This window comes from Danio aesculapii, unplaced genomic scaffold (genome assembly GCF_903798145.1).
Source record: "Danio aesculapii unplaced genomic scaffold, fDanAes4.1, whole genome shotgun sequence".
Classification (NCBI taxonomy): Eukaryota; Metazoa; Chordata; class Actinopteri; order Cypriniformes; family Danionidae; genus Danio; species Danio aesculapii.
This window is the reverse complement of record NW_026613739.1, coordinates 27,426-41,409: the sequence shown is the minus strand read 5'-3', so window position 1 is coordinate 41,409 and position 13,984 is coordinate 27,426. Positions and strand designations below refer to the sequence as shown.

General features: G+C 37.1%; 1 protein-coding gene across 1 annotated transcript in view; it reads left to right on the top strand.

Moving 5' to 3' along the window:
• The first annotated feature begins 685 nt into the window (after positions 1–685).
• Positions 686–13,984, top strand: part of LOC130220261 (CDAN1-interacting nuclease 1-like) — a 29,753-nt gene continuing 16,454 nt past the window's right edge. The window contains exons 1-2 of the mRNA XM_056452640.1: positions 686–807; positions 1,335–1,452. Coding sequence (XP_056308615.1) covers positions 771–807; positions 1,335–1,452 — 155 coding nt within the window. The 5' untranslated portion in view covers positions 686–770. The remainder of the gene's footprint in view (positions 808–1,334; positions 1,453–13,984) is intronic.

The following is a 13,984-nucleotide window of genomic DNA, read 5'->3' as shown; positions in this document are numbered from 1 at the left end:
TTGTATTCACTAATATACATTATTATAATAATTTGCGTAAATTTGCATAAATAAGTCATATGTTTTGTTATTTGCTGTATTTGTTATGGACCTAAGCTAACGAAAACTAGCAATAAACATTAATAAACATCAATTTTATTGACTAATGTTAGCAACGATTCGCAAAGCCCTTAAGATGTTTTCTCCATTATTAATATAACTTTAGGCTACATGTAACGTTTATATAACGTTCACTTTAATGTAATGTTAGGCTACATGTAACGTTTTAGTAACGTTTACTTTAATGTAACGTTAGATAATTTATTATTATTGTATAACGTCAGCGTTAAACAAATGCTACAAATAAACGCCGGTTGTAGCGTGACGTAATTGTTTTTACATCTAATGAACCGATATGATTAAACATTTAACGATTCTTTATTTACTTGTAATCTGAATGAAACTGAATGTGAAAGAGATAATATGTGAAGTTAATCACCGTTACGAGTGACTTCTTCGTCTTCATAGCGCGTTATAATTAGCGAATATGTAATAATCATTGATGAATTATTTCTCCTCGGCGTCACACAGCAGGCTTTGCGCCGCGTTCCTCCAATCAGCCTCTGCTATACTCAATGACAACAGTCGCCGTGGCCAATCAGGAGCGTGTTTACATTGATGTGACGTTTGAACACGTTCGCGGGAGTTGATCAGGAAGTGACGCTGTTCAGTCGCGTGTGCTGCTGAACTGAAGCTTGTACAGTGTTATTGGTGTTGTAAAGTTGTGAAGTATGGAGTCAGTGTCAGGCGGCAGCACGACAGCAAAAGGTAAAGTTACAGTACTGCTGCACTGAGCGCGCGCGCGTGCATGTTACGATCTGTAAGTGTGTGTGTGTGTGTGTGTGTGTGTGTGTTATGATCTGTCAGTGAGTTTGTCAGGAGTCTGTGTGTATGTCATGGTCTCTCTCGCTCTGTCAGTGTGTGTATTTGTGTTATGATCTGTCAGTTTGTTTGTTTATGTGTGTGTGTGTGTGTGTTTCTCCTTTGTGTTTTGTGTTAGCGTGTGTGTGTTTGTGTTATGATCTGTCTGTGTTTGTGTTTGTGTGTGTGTTATGATCTGTTTGCGTGTAAGTGTCTGTCTGTCTGTCTGCGTGCATGCGCGCGCGTGTGTGTGTGTGTGTGTGTGTGTGTGTGCGTGCGTGCGTGCGCGCGCGCGCATGTGTTATGATCTGTCTGTGTGAAGAAATATTATTATGGAAATACTCAACAACAATTTTGTTTATTATTCCAGTATATAAATATGTATACAAATATAAAGTGTGTGTGTGTGTGCGTGCATGTGTGTGCATCCGCAGGTGAACAGGTGAATAATCTGAGGATCTGCAGGGCAGAATACAGGAGCATCAGCAGGTTTGTGGAGCAGCTGCGTCCCACACGGCAGTGCATGAAGACCCTGCAGACGCACTTCACACAGTAAGAACATCTGCGTTACACACACACACACACACACTGACAGATCATAAACTAAATACACACACGCACACACAAAATGGCCCGTTTCCACCGAGTGGTACGTTCCGGTTCGGTACGCTTTTATGTCCGTTTCCACTGTCAAAAGGTACCTAAAAGCGAACCGTACCGTTTTTTGGGAACCCTTTCTAAAGGGTACCCAGCACACCAAAAGGGTACCAAAAGGTGGAGCGAGACGCTCAGCTGAACGCTATTGGTTTACAGAGATCACTCGCTCGTACACAAGCAGGAGAATGAAAAGAAAGGCTGTTAAACACACAGCCGAGACATTACACCGTAATAATACACATATAATAGTAAGCCATGGTCGACCCGAGCTCAAACAAACCTTGTCGTCATCTTGATGAACAGCCATACTGACTCATACCGTACTGTACCACTCAGTGAAACAGAAACCTTTTGATTTTACTACTAATAATAAAGACAAAATAAAATATGCATAATAATAATACTCAAGTTTTAAATGCATTGCAGGAACACAAGTTTAATACTGTACTGTATGTGCAATAATGCGCTGTATTTACAATACTGGTACCTGTGTATTCTCTATGTTCAATCATTCAGTCTCTCAGGCTTTTGAGGGTTTTTTTGGCAGGTTGCTGGAGAAATGCTGTGAGCTGCAGTTGTGTGTTTTATTATGAGTGTGTGATACCTGCATGATATTATTTCTTTTACATGTTTGGGTTTTGCTTTTTAGAATATTTTGGTTTAAGATGTCTGCAGTGTCTGATATATTTGCATCATCATAACACACAGATGAGTTGAAGACAATCCCTCCTGTGAAATCTACTGTAAATTCTTCAAATACTTTCCATGTGCTGTTTAATGGAGAGCAGACTTTTTCAACACGTGAAACTTGACTGTATTAATAATTAATGAATTTTGATGACAGTGCTCAATATTTTACTGGTTCCTTTGCACGATACTAGTATTCAGTTTAAAGTGACATTTAAAGACCTGAATAGGTTAATTTAATTTATTAATTTGGCAATTTATTGGACAACAGTGGTTTGTTCTGTAGACAGTCAAAAAGATAAGTTGCTGAAGGAGCCCAATAATGTTGATCTCTAGAAATGTTTTACATTTATATATTTATTTAGTTTCATTTTATTTCATTTTATTAGTTTATTTTTTAATTATTTATTTATTTTTTTAAATATTTATTTATTTAAATTTAATATAATTATCATTAATAATTCATCTTATCTCATATTCATTGGACAACAGTGGTTTGTTCTGTAGACAGTCAAATAGATACATTTATTATAGAGCCTAATAATGTTGATCTGGCAATTTTTACATTTATATATTTGTTTGTTCATTTGTTCATTTATTAATTTTATTTTATGAATTTTTAAAAAATTATTTATTTGTTTTATTTATTTGTTTATGTATTTATTTATTTTTATTTTATTTTTTATTATTTGTTATTATTAATTATTTATTTTATTATTAATATTATTTATTTTTGTATTTATTTACTTTATAATTTATTTACTTTGTATTTACTTGTTAATGTTTGTTTATTTTTTATTTTTGTTTTATTTTTAATTTTTTTGTTAATTTATTTGATTATTATTTTACTTATTTTTTGTATTTAATTACTGTATACTTTATTTATTTTTTATTTATTTATTAAAATTTTTATTTAATAATTTAGTTTTATTATTAATTATTCATTTTATTACTTTATGTATTTTTGTATTTATTTACTTTATAATTTATTTATTTTAACTATTATTTATTTTTATTTTTTATTAATTATTTCATTATATTAATGATTATTTTTGTATAATTTTTGTGTGTGTGTGTATGTATGTATGTATGTATGTGTATATATATATATATATATATATATATATATATATATATATATATATATATATATATATAAAATAATATCATTTATTTAATTATTTATTATTATTTTTGTGTGTGTGTGTGTGCGTCTATATATTTATTTAATGTTCTTATTATTATAATTTTTTTTTTCATTTTATTTCTTCATCCAATCTAAAGCACATGAGAATTTCTCCAGAAGAAAAAAAATATATCAAATATTGTTAAAATTCTTTCTCTATTAAACAGCACTTGGGAAATATATATAAAAAAAGACAAATTCACAGGAAGCCGAATAATTTAGTCTTCAACAGTATGTAACAAGCAGAGAGTCAGAAGAGAAGCGCGCTGCCCTTACTGTGATATTTTCATTAGATCAGATGTCTGGGGACGCAGTTGAGCTGATGTCTGTGTTTTATTGCTGCAGTTATAATCTAATCTCATAATCGGACGTGAAACCATGCTTCATACGCTGAATATGCTGCTGTGTGTGTGTGTGTACTGTATAATAGCAGTGTGAGTGCGACAATAAGAGCGTGTCTTTATTGAATGTAACACATGTAATCCCGTCAGGCCCCAGAGACCCTTCCGAGGTCACTTAGAAAGGCATATGAAGCGAAATCTTCCTGTTTTCATGGTGCTGTAATCACAGCTCGCGTCCCGCAGGAATTGGGCTGTGTTTCTGCCCTCCGCGCCGCTCTTATTGGCGTCAGCACTTTATAGGATGCGGTGTGTATTAGTCTCGTGGCCCAGATGTGCTGCTTTATATGCCATTGTCCTCCTGGAATATCCTGATATATGGGTTTGTTCGCGACGCGTTTGTCTTTCGGGCAGCTTCAGACTCGTGTTTGCCTTTTATTTTACACCACCAGAAGCCAAATTCAACCAAAATCGGCTTAAGAAATAAGATGAATTCCTTTGGAAGCCGTTTGGACAGAAGTGTGTGTAGTATAGTGTGACCACAGTCATATTGGAGTGATATAAACTCAACAAACCTCTCTTTAAATTTGTTGAAGAACGCTGAAGAACGCATATTGAGGAACAGATATACACACATGTGGGAGCAGTGCGTGAGGAGAAACCAGCTCATTTGCATTTAAAGAGACAGACTACAAAAACACTTTGCATTTTGTGGTCAAAGTAATGTCCCCCTGGAGAAAATAGATTAATTTTAACTTCCGGATAAAATGAGTTGAGCCCTCACAGATCTGTCTCTTACATTCAGATGTTCTGCAGGATGCTTAATATATTTGTGCATATGCATTAGATTAGGCAGCACCAAAGACAAAACTGAAGATTACTGTCCAAAAATGACTATGTTAGAGAAAAATATGAAATAAAACTTTACTAGACCTGAGTAAAAATGAAGAGAAACATAAAAAATAATTAATTTAATTTTAATTTTAAGATGTTTTTGCAATAACTATTTTGAATTTAATTTATTTTCATATTGCTGAAAATCTCCGATGAGCAAACTCTTCTTTAATGGATTAAACTGTTTATTAAAACAGTTGTTAATTGTTTAATTGCACTAAATTATATTGACTGAGAAATGAATAAAAATATAGCTTTTTCATAAGCGGGTGTGTTTGTCATTTAGTGTATTGGTTGTATCTGAGCGGTCAGGATCTCTGCAGCAGGCCTGACAGTGCACAGACGCTGTGTTTTCAGTCTAGGAGATGATGATTGTGGTTCTGGAGCTCCATGATTGAACTGGCAGGAAATCAGGCTCTTAAGTCAGAGCTCATCCTGGAGTCCATCCATCATCTGCTGCAGCCTCTTCTGCATGTGTGTTTCTCCTCAACACACGTCTGATGTTTGACCTCAGCCTGTCTTTCACTGCCGTACATGTGTTAAAAAGGGGCGGGAATCATTTAACTCGCGAGTAGTGTTGGCTATCATTTTAATTTGAATGATTACGGTTCATATTCTGCTTATCGAATCCGGTTCTTTATTTATTCTCAGTTCTGATTCTGCTTATTGAATACTGTTCTTATTGAGTCTGCTCATCAAATACGGTTCTTTATCGATTCTCAGTTCTGATTCTGCTTATTGAATACTGTTCTTATCGAGTCTGCTTATCAAATACGGTTCTTTATCGATTCTCAGTTCTGATTCTGCTTATTGAATTTAGTTTTCACTGTTTCTGGTTCCAATTCTGCTTATCGAATCCGGTTCTTTATCAATCCTTGTTTCTGATTGTACTTATCGTATCCGGTTCCTGCAGATTGTGATTATTAAATGCGGTTCTTTATCAATTCTCAGTTCTGATTTTGCAAATCGAATACAGTTCCTACTGATTCTGTTTATCGAATCAGGTTCTTATCGTTTCCGGTTCGGATTCTGCTTATTGAATCCAGTTCTTATCAATTCTGATTATTGAATGTGATTCTTTATTGATTCTGCTTATTGAATATGTTTTTTTTTATTGATTCTTGGTTCTGATTCTGCTTATCATATCCGGTTCCTATAGATTGTGATTATCGAATACGGCTCTTTATCGATTCTCGGTTCTGATTTTGCAAATCGAAAACAGTTCTTACTGATTCTGTTTATCGAATCAGGTTCTTATCGTTTCCGGTTCGGATTCTGCTTATTGAATCCGGTTCTTATCAATTCTGATTATTGAATGTGATTCTTTATTGATTCTGCTTATTGAATGGTTTTTTTTTTTTATTGATTCTTGGTTCTGATTCTGCTTATCGAACCCAGTTCTTATAAATTCTTAGTGCACAAACAAACTACACTAAGCAAAAGAATCTGCCTATGAGTTAAGGAAATTAATCTCATGTCAAACCAGTTTGTTTCACTTCACCCATTGGCAGATTATTCTGCTTGTTTTAAGGAAAAGACTCATTATTTCTGAAAACAAGACTATATTTTGTGATTGTATAGAAAATACAAGACAAAAACTCTTAAGTAAGAAAAGCGTTTTTAGCAGTGGGATAGAAAAAATTCAGTCAAATACAACAGAAAAACAAAAGATTGCAGTCTCAGTTCATTATTTTCAATATCATGAAGCTCTAATGTGTTCAGTACTTATTTTACTCGCTGTAGGAGAGAGTGTGTGTGTGTGTCTGTGCTTGTGCTGGTCAGCATGCACCGTAACACAGATGTTGGGAGTCATCTGTCCTCCAGGCGTCTTGCGGCCGGGTTCGAGCTGTTCTGACGGCAGCAGTGATTGGACACGCTGCTGTCAGTCTCACAATGGAGACGCATGCAAATCCAGCACCCCTGCCTGTCCCGCGCCGTCAGCATTAGACTTGGAAATGAGGATCTTTTGGAGGGCTGTCCGGAGCGGTCCTCCCCAGAGAGAACGGCCCAAAACAACCCCATGAATGAATCTGGCTGTAATGATTGGCCCTCCTTAAAGGGATAGTTCACTTCGATATCAAGATATGCTTGCTATTCTGCAATTTCTTAGCAGGAGTTTTTGTCTTGTTTCTAGTCCAAGTCAGGCATGGGATGATAACCGTTTTCAAGGTATATCATGTTCGTGAAGGATAAGTCAAGGTTTTTTAAACCACCAAAAGTTTCTGCTGTACCGTTCCTGAGGTTTTTAAGGTTTTTTTTATTTACGTTCTTTAGTTTTTTAGGACAGCAGTATCTCCAGCAGAAAAGATATCCAAAGATGCTGTTCTAAACCATAAAGCAAATGAAGACAGCAGAAGTCAATGATTGATCTGAATTATTCAGCCTGACATGTTTACTGCTCCAAAATATTATAAATGGTTCTTATAATAAAATATACTGTGTTTAAAGGGGAAACAAAGTTTAAAGACATTTAGAGCAGTTTTCACAATATTGTGAAACCGTGATATTTTATCCTGGTTATCACACCGTCAGAATCTTGTACCGGCCCATGCCTAGTCCAAATATCGAAAACTTTTCTAGACAAGCATTAATCTAAAAACCTAGGTCAAATTTAAGTGAGTTTTTCCTTAAAATAAGCACAATAATCTTGTTTTTGTTTTGAAATGACATTATTTTGCGTACCTCACTGGGAGATTATTTTGCTTGTTTTAAAGAAAAACTTCCTAGAAATGAGGAAAATGATGATTTTTTGCAGTGTATTAACTCTCACTCAAGTGTTTCCAATCCTTTATGAGATTCATTTTTCTGTTTGGCACTAAAGAAGATATTTTGAAGAATGCTGAAAACCTGTAACCGTTGACTTCCATTATAGGAAATGCTGTAAATTAGCAGTTTTTCTGTATTTTATGATTCATATTTTTATTTTTCCCAGTTTATTTCTGCTGTTGAGTTGCATTATGGGATCTTGATCTTTCTTCCAACAACTTTTAACCAGTAAAAGTTGTAAGAAGTGTGTTTTCTGCACATGTGTAATAGTGTGCAGTGCTGTATAGTGTGTGTTGGTGTTGTATATTACACTACAGAAGCCTTGTAATAAACTGCTGCACATTTCCTGTTATTCTACACACTTATTTCTCTTCATATTACCGCTTGTCCGAGGCATTTCTAATGCAGCGTCTATGGGGCAGGACAGTATATTTGATGTTAATGTCTCCCATGGCTGCCGTCATCAGTGTCACACAAGTTGTTTCCTTTTTCTGAACATCTTTATAACATCATTGTGAGTTTTTCTTTATTTATTTCAGCAAATAAGATTGTAAAAAATATATTTGTTGTGTTCTCCCATTCACTGTGTTATAGATTTTCACAACTATGACTATATTCTGAAGATGTTTTAAACTGAGAGCGCCTGGAAGATGTGAGCATGCAGTGCTGCTTACGCATATCGCTACCAATTGGCACACACCTCCATTGGAAATAACGAAATTGTGCATGAAGAAATGCAATATTTGAGAAAATTAAAGAAACTTTCCAAAGACGCCTGTTTCTTACTCATTTTGCTGCTCGTGGGTTAAATTTTGGCACTCAAGTGACCGAGATGGTCATCTTTCAAAATAAAAGATCGTTCAGACTCAAATAATAAATAAAATATAAATCATTTGTGATTTCTTGTGCAGCCTGGTACCAATTGGTACCGGTCCGTGGCCTGGTAGTTGGGAACCACTGCTGTAAGCAATCCAAAACAAATATTGCTTAAGAGGGCTAATAATATTGACCTTTAAATAGCTTTAAAACAATTAAAAACTGCTTATTAAAATTAGCTTATTAAAAACTGCTTTTATTCTAGCCGAAATAAAACAAATCAGACTTTCTCCAGAAGAGCAAATATTAGAGGAAATACTGTGAGAAATTCCTGAATCTGTTCAACATCATCTGGGGAATATTTGAGAAAATAATAAGTAAAAGAGCAACTGGAGCAATCCAACCATTCAACTGATGATTAAAAACTGTAGTCGAGACATAACATAACATCAACTTCCTTCTAATGTATAAACAGGACATAAATAATACTCATAGAAATGAATAGAATTAATATATCTAGCAATCTTTATCTGTGTTCAACGGAAGAATAAACTCATTTGCTCTGTGTGTTTGTGTGTGTGTGTGTGTGTGTGCTGGGCAGATGCTCCTCATTTTTGGGCGGGCGTGTTTGGGCAGTGAAAGCCACTCGCCGGGGCCGTTAATGCGTCTGAAACGGGCCCTAATGTGGCGTTTTGATCAGCGGCGAGGCGGGCCGCAATATGCTGCCGGGGTCTCGCTCGGGGAATATGAATTTTGATTAAGGATGCACTCAGGCTTTTGAAATTGTGAAGAAGTGTCAGAATAATGGATGTCGAGCAAATGTCAAGCATTTGTTAATTTGTGTGTTATCGGGGTTTATCTGTGCAGTGAAGCCGTCCGTGTGCCATTGATATGCTGATGTGTGGGTTGGGGACGGGACGGGGACAGCAGCTCTCCTCATTGATTATTTATCGCTCATCTGCACCTTATCCTCCCATTACATGCCTGTTAAACTAACGTTAAGCAGCCCTATTGTGTCCTGCTGTTTTATGAACTCACAGACACACTGTTCTCCAGGACTCCAGACGCAGACAGATCTGGAAAACACACAAAAACTAATGTTATTTGTAACTTTTAGTTTAAAACTCTGTGGGAAAAGCCCTGAGTGTGATGTGGTTTATACTCAAACTGTTTTCAGCTTATTTTTAATGTTCCAAAAGGATTTCCACAGTGATGACAAAAAAACTACAGAATTTAAGTATTACTCACATTTAAACATACATGCACACATGTCTGCGCAGAATATGCAAGAAATGCACAGAAAACACAGTATATATATAGCCAAGGACAAAATTATTCATACCACTTTTAGTTTAAATGTAAATAAAGGCTGAGAAATATTTTTCCCACAATGATTCCTCTTGTGTGTGTGTGTGTGTGGGATCAGTTGCAGTGCAGCAATGGAACAAATTGTCCAGAATGGTACAAGCGTTGTCGCTTATTTGTCTTCAGGCAGGAGCCGCCGGTCAGCATAATCTGATGCCCAGTGCATGATGGGTAAAGGCGGCTCTGCTGACAGCCCAGTGCATGATGGGTAAAGCTGACAGTTTTCAGGAGAAGCTGCAGTAATGACTCTTAGACTCCAGACCAAAATAAGTGTAACCCGTCCTGTCACCGAGAGCGCCGCAGCTTTCACACACCATCATAATTAGTGCTGGGATTGTGTTACACATGACTCCGTTTGAGGAGACCACCGAGAAAAGCCCCTGACAGCACCAGAATCTCATCTGCTTATCGAAAAAATGAGCTTGTGTGTGTGTGTGTGTTTGTTTGTTTGAGTATGTGTCTAAGTGTGTTTGTGTATGTGTGTGTTTAAGTGTGTGTGTGTGTGTGTGTGTGTGTGTGTGTGTGTGTGTGTTTGAGTGCGTGTGTGTGTGTGTGTGTGTATGTGTGTGTGTGTGTGTGTGTGTTCTGGTCTTTTTCTTAGTTTTTGTCTTGTTTCTAGTCCAAATATCTAAAATTCAACACTCTAATTTTTTAATTTAAAGACTTTTATCATTAAAATAACTGGTCAAAATGGAGTTAAATGAAAAAATATATAAATAAATGCCTTTTATTAATATCACTTGCTTTTTATTTAGTTTAACTATTATTTTAAAAAGCTAAATTAATTATATGCACTAACCGGCCACTTTATTAGGTACACCTTACTATAACCAGGTTGGACTGACTTTTGCCTTCAGAACTGCGTTAATCCTCGGTGTCAGAGATTCAACAAGCTACTGATAATATTCCTCAGAGATTTTGCTCCATATTGACATGATAGCATCACACAGTTGCTGCAGATTTGTCGGCTGCACATCCATGATGTCAATCTCCCGTTCCACCACATCCCAAAGGTGCTCTATTGGATTGAGCTCTGGTGACTGTGGAGGCCATTTGAGTACAGTGAACTCATTGTCATGTTCAAGAAACCAGTCTGAGATGATTGGCGCTTTATGACATGGTGCGTTATCCTGCTGGAAGTAGCCATCAGAAGATGGAGACACTGTGCTCATAAAGGGATGGACATGGTCAGAACAATACTCAGGTAGGCTGTGGTGTTGACACCATGCTCAATTGGTACTAATGAACCCAAAGTGTGCCAAGAAAATCTCCCCACACCATTACACCACCACCAGCAGCCTGAACCGCTGATACAAGGCAGGATGGATCCATGCTTTCATGTTGTTGAGGCCAAATTTTGAGCCGACCATCCGAATGTGTCAGCAGAAATGGAGACTCATCAGACCAGGCAACGTTTCTCCAATCTTCTGTTGTCCAGTTTTGGTGAGCCTGTGTGAATTGTAGCCTCAGTTTCCTGTTCTTAGCTGACAGGAGCGGCACCCGGTGTGGTCTTCTGCTGCTGTAGCCCATCCGCCTCAAGGTTGGACGTGTTGTGTGTTCAGAGATGCTCTTCTGCAGACCTCGGTTGTAACGAGTGCTTATTTGAGTTACTGTTGCCTTTCTATCAGCTGGAACCAGTCTGGCCATTCTCCTCTGACCTCTGGCATCAACAAGGCATTTGCGCCCACAGAACTGCCGCTCACTGGATATTTCCTCTTTATCATTCTCTGTAAACCCTAGAGATGGTTGTGCGTGAAAATCCCAGTAGATCAGCAGTTTCTGAAATACTCAGAGCAGCCCGTCTGGCAGCAACAACCATGCCACGTTCAGCGTCTCTTAAATCCCCTTTCTTCCCCATTCTGATGCTCGCTTTGACCTGCAGCAGATCGTCTTGACCATGTCTACATGCCTAAATGCAGTGAGCTGCTGCCATGCGATTGGCTGATTAGAAATTTGTGTTAACGACCAGTTAGACAGGTGTACCTAATAAAGTGGCCGGTGAGTGTAGAAAATTCACAACAGAATCTGGTAAATGAAAATGAATATCAAATAAAATCCTATAATCTTTCACTAAAAAAAGCAATGTGTAATGTAAGTTTCTTATTTATAAAGTTGGTATCAAAAGTATCTTTCAATACCAATATCAAAGGTATCATTGCCAAAAAAAAAGTATCGTTTCGGTATCAGTATTGATGTCAGAGTATCTTTATCGGTATCAAATATTGAAGAGAGTTTGACTGTTTAAAAAAAACTCACATTGAAAGAAATAAATATATAATGTCATTTTTGTTACTTGTTTTCTAAAGTTCTGCTATCTGTATCGGTTCGTTCTGGTATTGATGTCAGAATATCAGTATTGAAAATTGATTTGAGAGTTGAAAAGAGTTCGACTTTAAAAAAAAACAACTCGCGATGGAAAGGTGCTGTGTAATGTAATATTGTTAACTAGCATTATAATATCTGCATCAAAAGTTTAGTTTAGCTAAAGTATCATCTAATCGTTCTTTGCAACAACCCCCTAATTGAACCCTGACTATCTGCATGTAGCAGCATTATAGCTGTGAAAGTAACTGTGTTCAGATTGACGGCGCTGGAATATAATCTGATGACCATAACATGAGCCGACGCTGCTTGCTGTGGGATTCTCCACTGTCAGTCCACATTCACTCTAATCTGACAGATGTTTAGTCTACTTGTGTGTGATTTTAAGTTTATCTCATCACCCAGGACCTTCAGCCCATCTGAAAGATTTTCTCCTCGGAGCAGAAGCAGGTTTTATTCCACACGCGCTCACTTTAAGTTTGTGTCTGATACGTCACATTCATCATAGTTGACTGTTTCCCTTCATGCGGATGGAGGCGAGGCAGATGTTCCTTTGCACTTATCTGCATGTGTAATTAGCCAATTTGCATATGTAGAGCATGAGGCGGAATCACGAGCGCTTTTCTTGCTTTAGTGATAAATATTGACTCAAGGCGGAAAAAAAAGCTTCCTTAAGTCGTGATTATCAGACGTTACACACTCGGACCGCTGAGGATTTGTTTAGGCACTTTTTCCAGATGTTTGCTGAAGTGCGTGTCAGAAAGTTCACACACAGTCGTGTGTCTATTAACCCAGATTTGCTCCTACAGTTCAGTCGTTTTCTGCATCTCCTGAAATCATTAGGAATAAAAATGACGCTCTGTTTTGGTATAGATCTGTGGCGAATGCTCATTATATATTATCTGAACATATGACGATGCCGGCTCCATTAGCCAGGTGGCATTCATTAGGTTAATTGCCGTTTCTTCTTATTAATAGTTTGTGAACGTGAAACGCTCGTGTCCATGATGAAGCTCCTCAATCTGAGCAGAGGAGTTGCAAGATTTGCACCTGTTCTGATGTTTCAGTGTTGTTTTGTGTTGAATGAAGGTGTGTAGTTTGACACATTGAGCTCTGCTGCCGTTTTCAGTCTTGTGCATATTAATGCGTCTGTCAGGAGGGGTAATTATGGCCATCGCGGCTGATTCCCAAAGCGCTCTTGTGTTTCCAGACCTTCTGTTTTGTCGTGTTGGGAATGAGGAGCTGGAGGCCATCAGCATTACGCTCTTTATGACCTCCTAATGATGCTCTTTATTCCAACGCTTGCCTTGATTTTCCCACTTTGGTACTTTCTTTTTGTTGTTTTCAATGCTGTGCCAATTGGTGACTTCATTTAGTATTCTACATGACAATATAGGATACACTCCTTCCTCTCTTATGCACTTTGGTAGACACACTTCTATATTCTGTTTGTACAGATAATCCCTTTGATATTTTCATACGTTGTAGTTTTTCTTTAGGCACATACTCTAATTCTTTTATTTTCTATTGCATTTATATTTCTTAAATTTAGATTCTTATTGTTATTATTTCAGTTATTGTTGGTATTATTTTAAGTTCACGAGCATATCGTACTGTGCATGACTCTTAATGTGACAAATAAACATTTGGGAACCTATCATACACCTGGCGCAATATGGTGCAAGATGTGTGTAGTGCGATTTGTTGCTATTTTCAGACCAGTGCAAACCTAATTTTCATGTTTTTGCTCCACGTTGTTTAGATGTGTGATGGTCTGAACAGGAGGTGTGTTAAGGCGCAATGTTGGAGCGTGATTTTCTACATCAATATAAACAGCACTGCCTCCATGCCTTCTTCACCTCGGGGGGCTTTTTCAGTTCATTCATGATAATCTGCATCTGTATAATGTGATTATTATCAGCAGGATTATTGATTATCTGCAGATTTATATTTGCTTTAATTAAAACTAGTGTAGATTTGTCCAGCTGTGGGGTTTTGAAGACGTCTGCATCACCATATGGGGCATCAGAACAGGACGTGTGTTTGGATATAA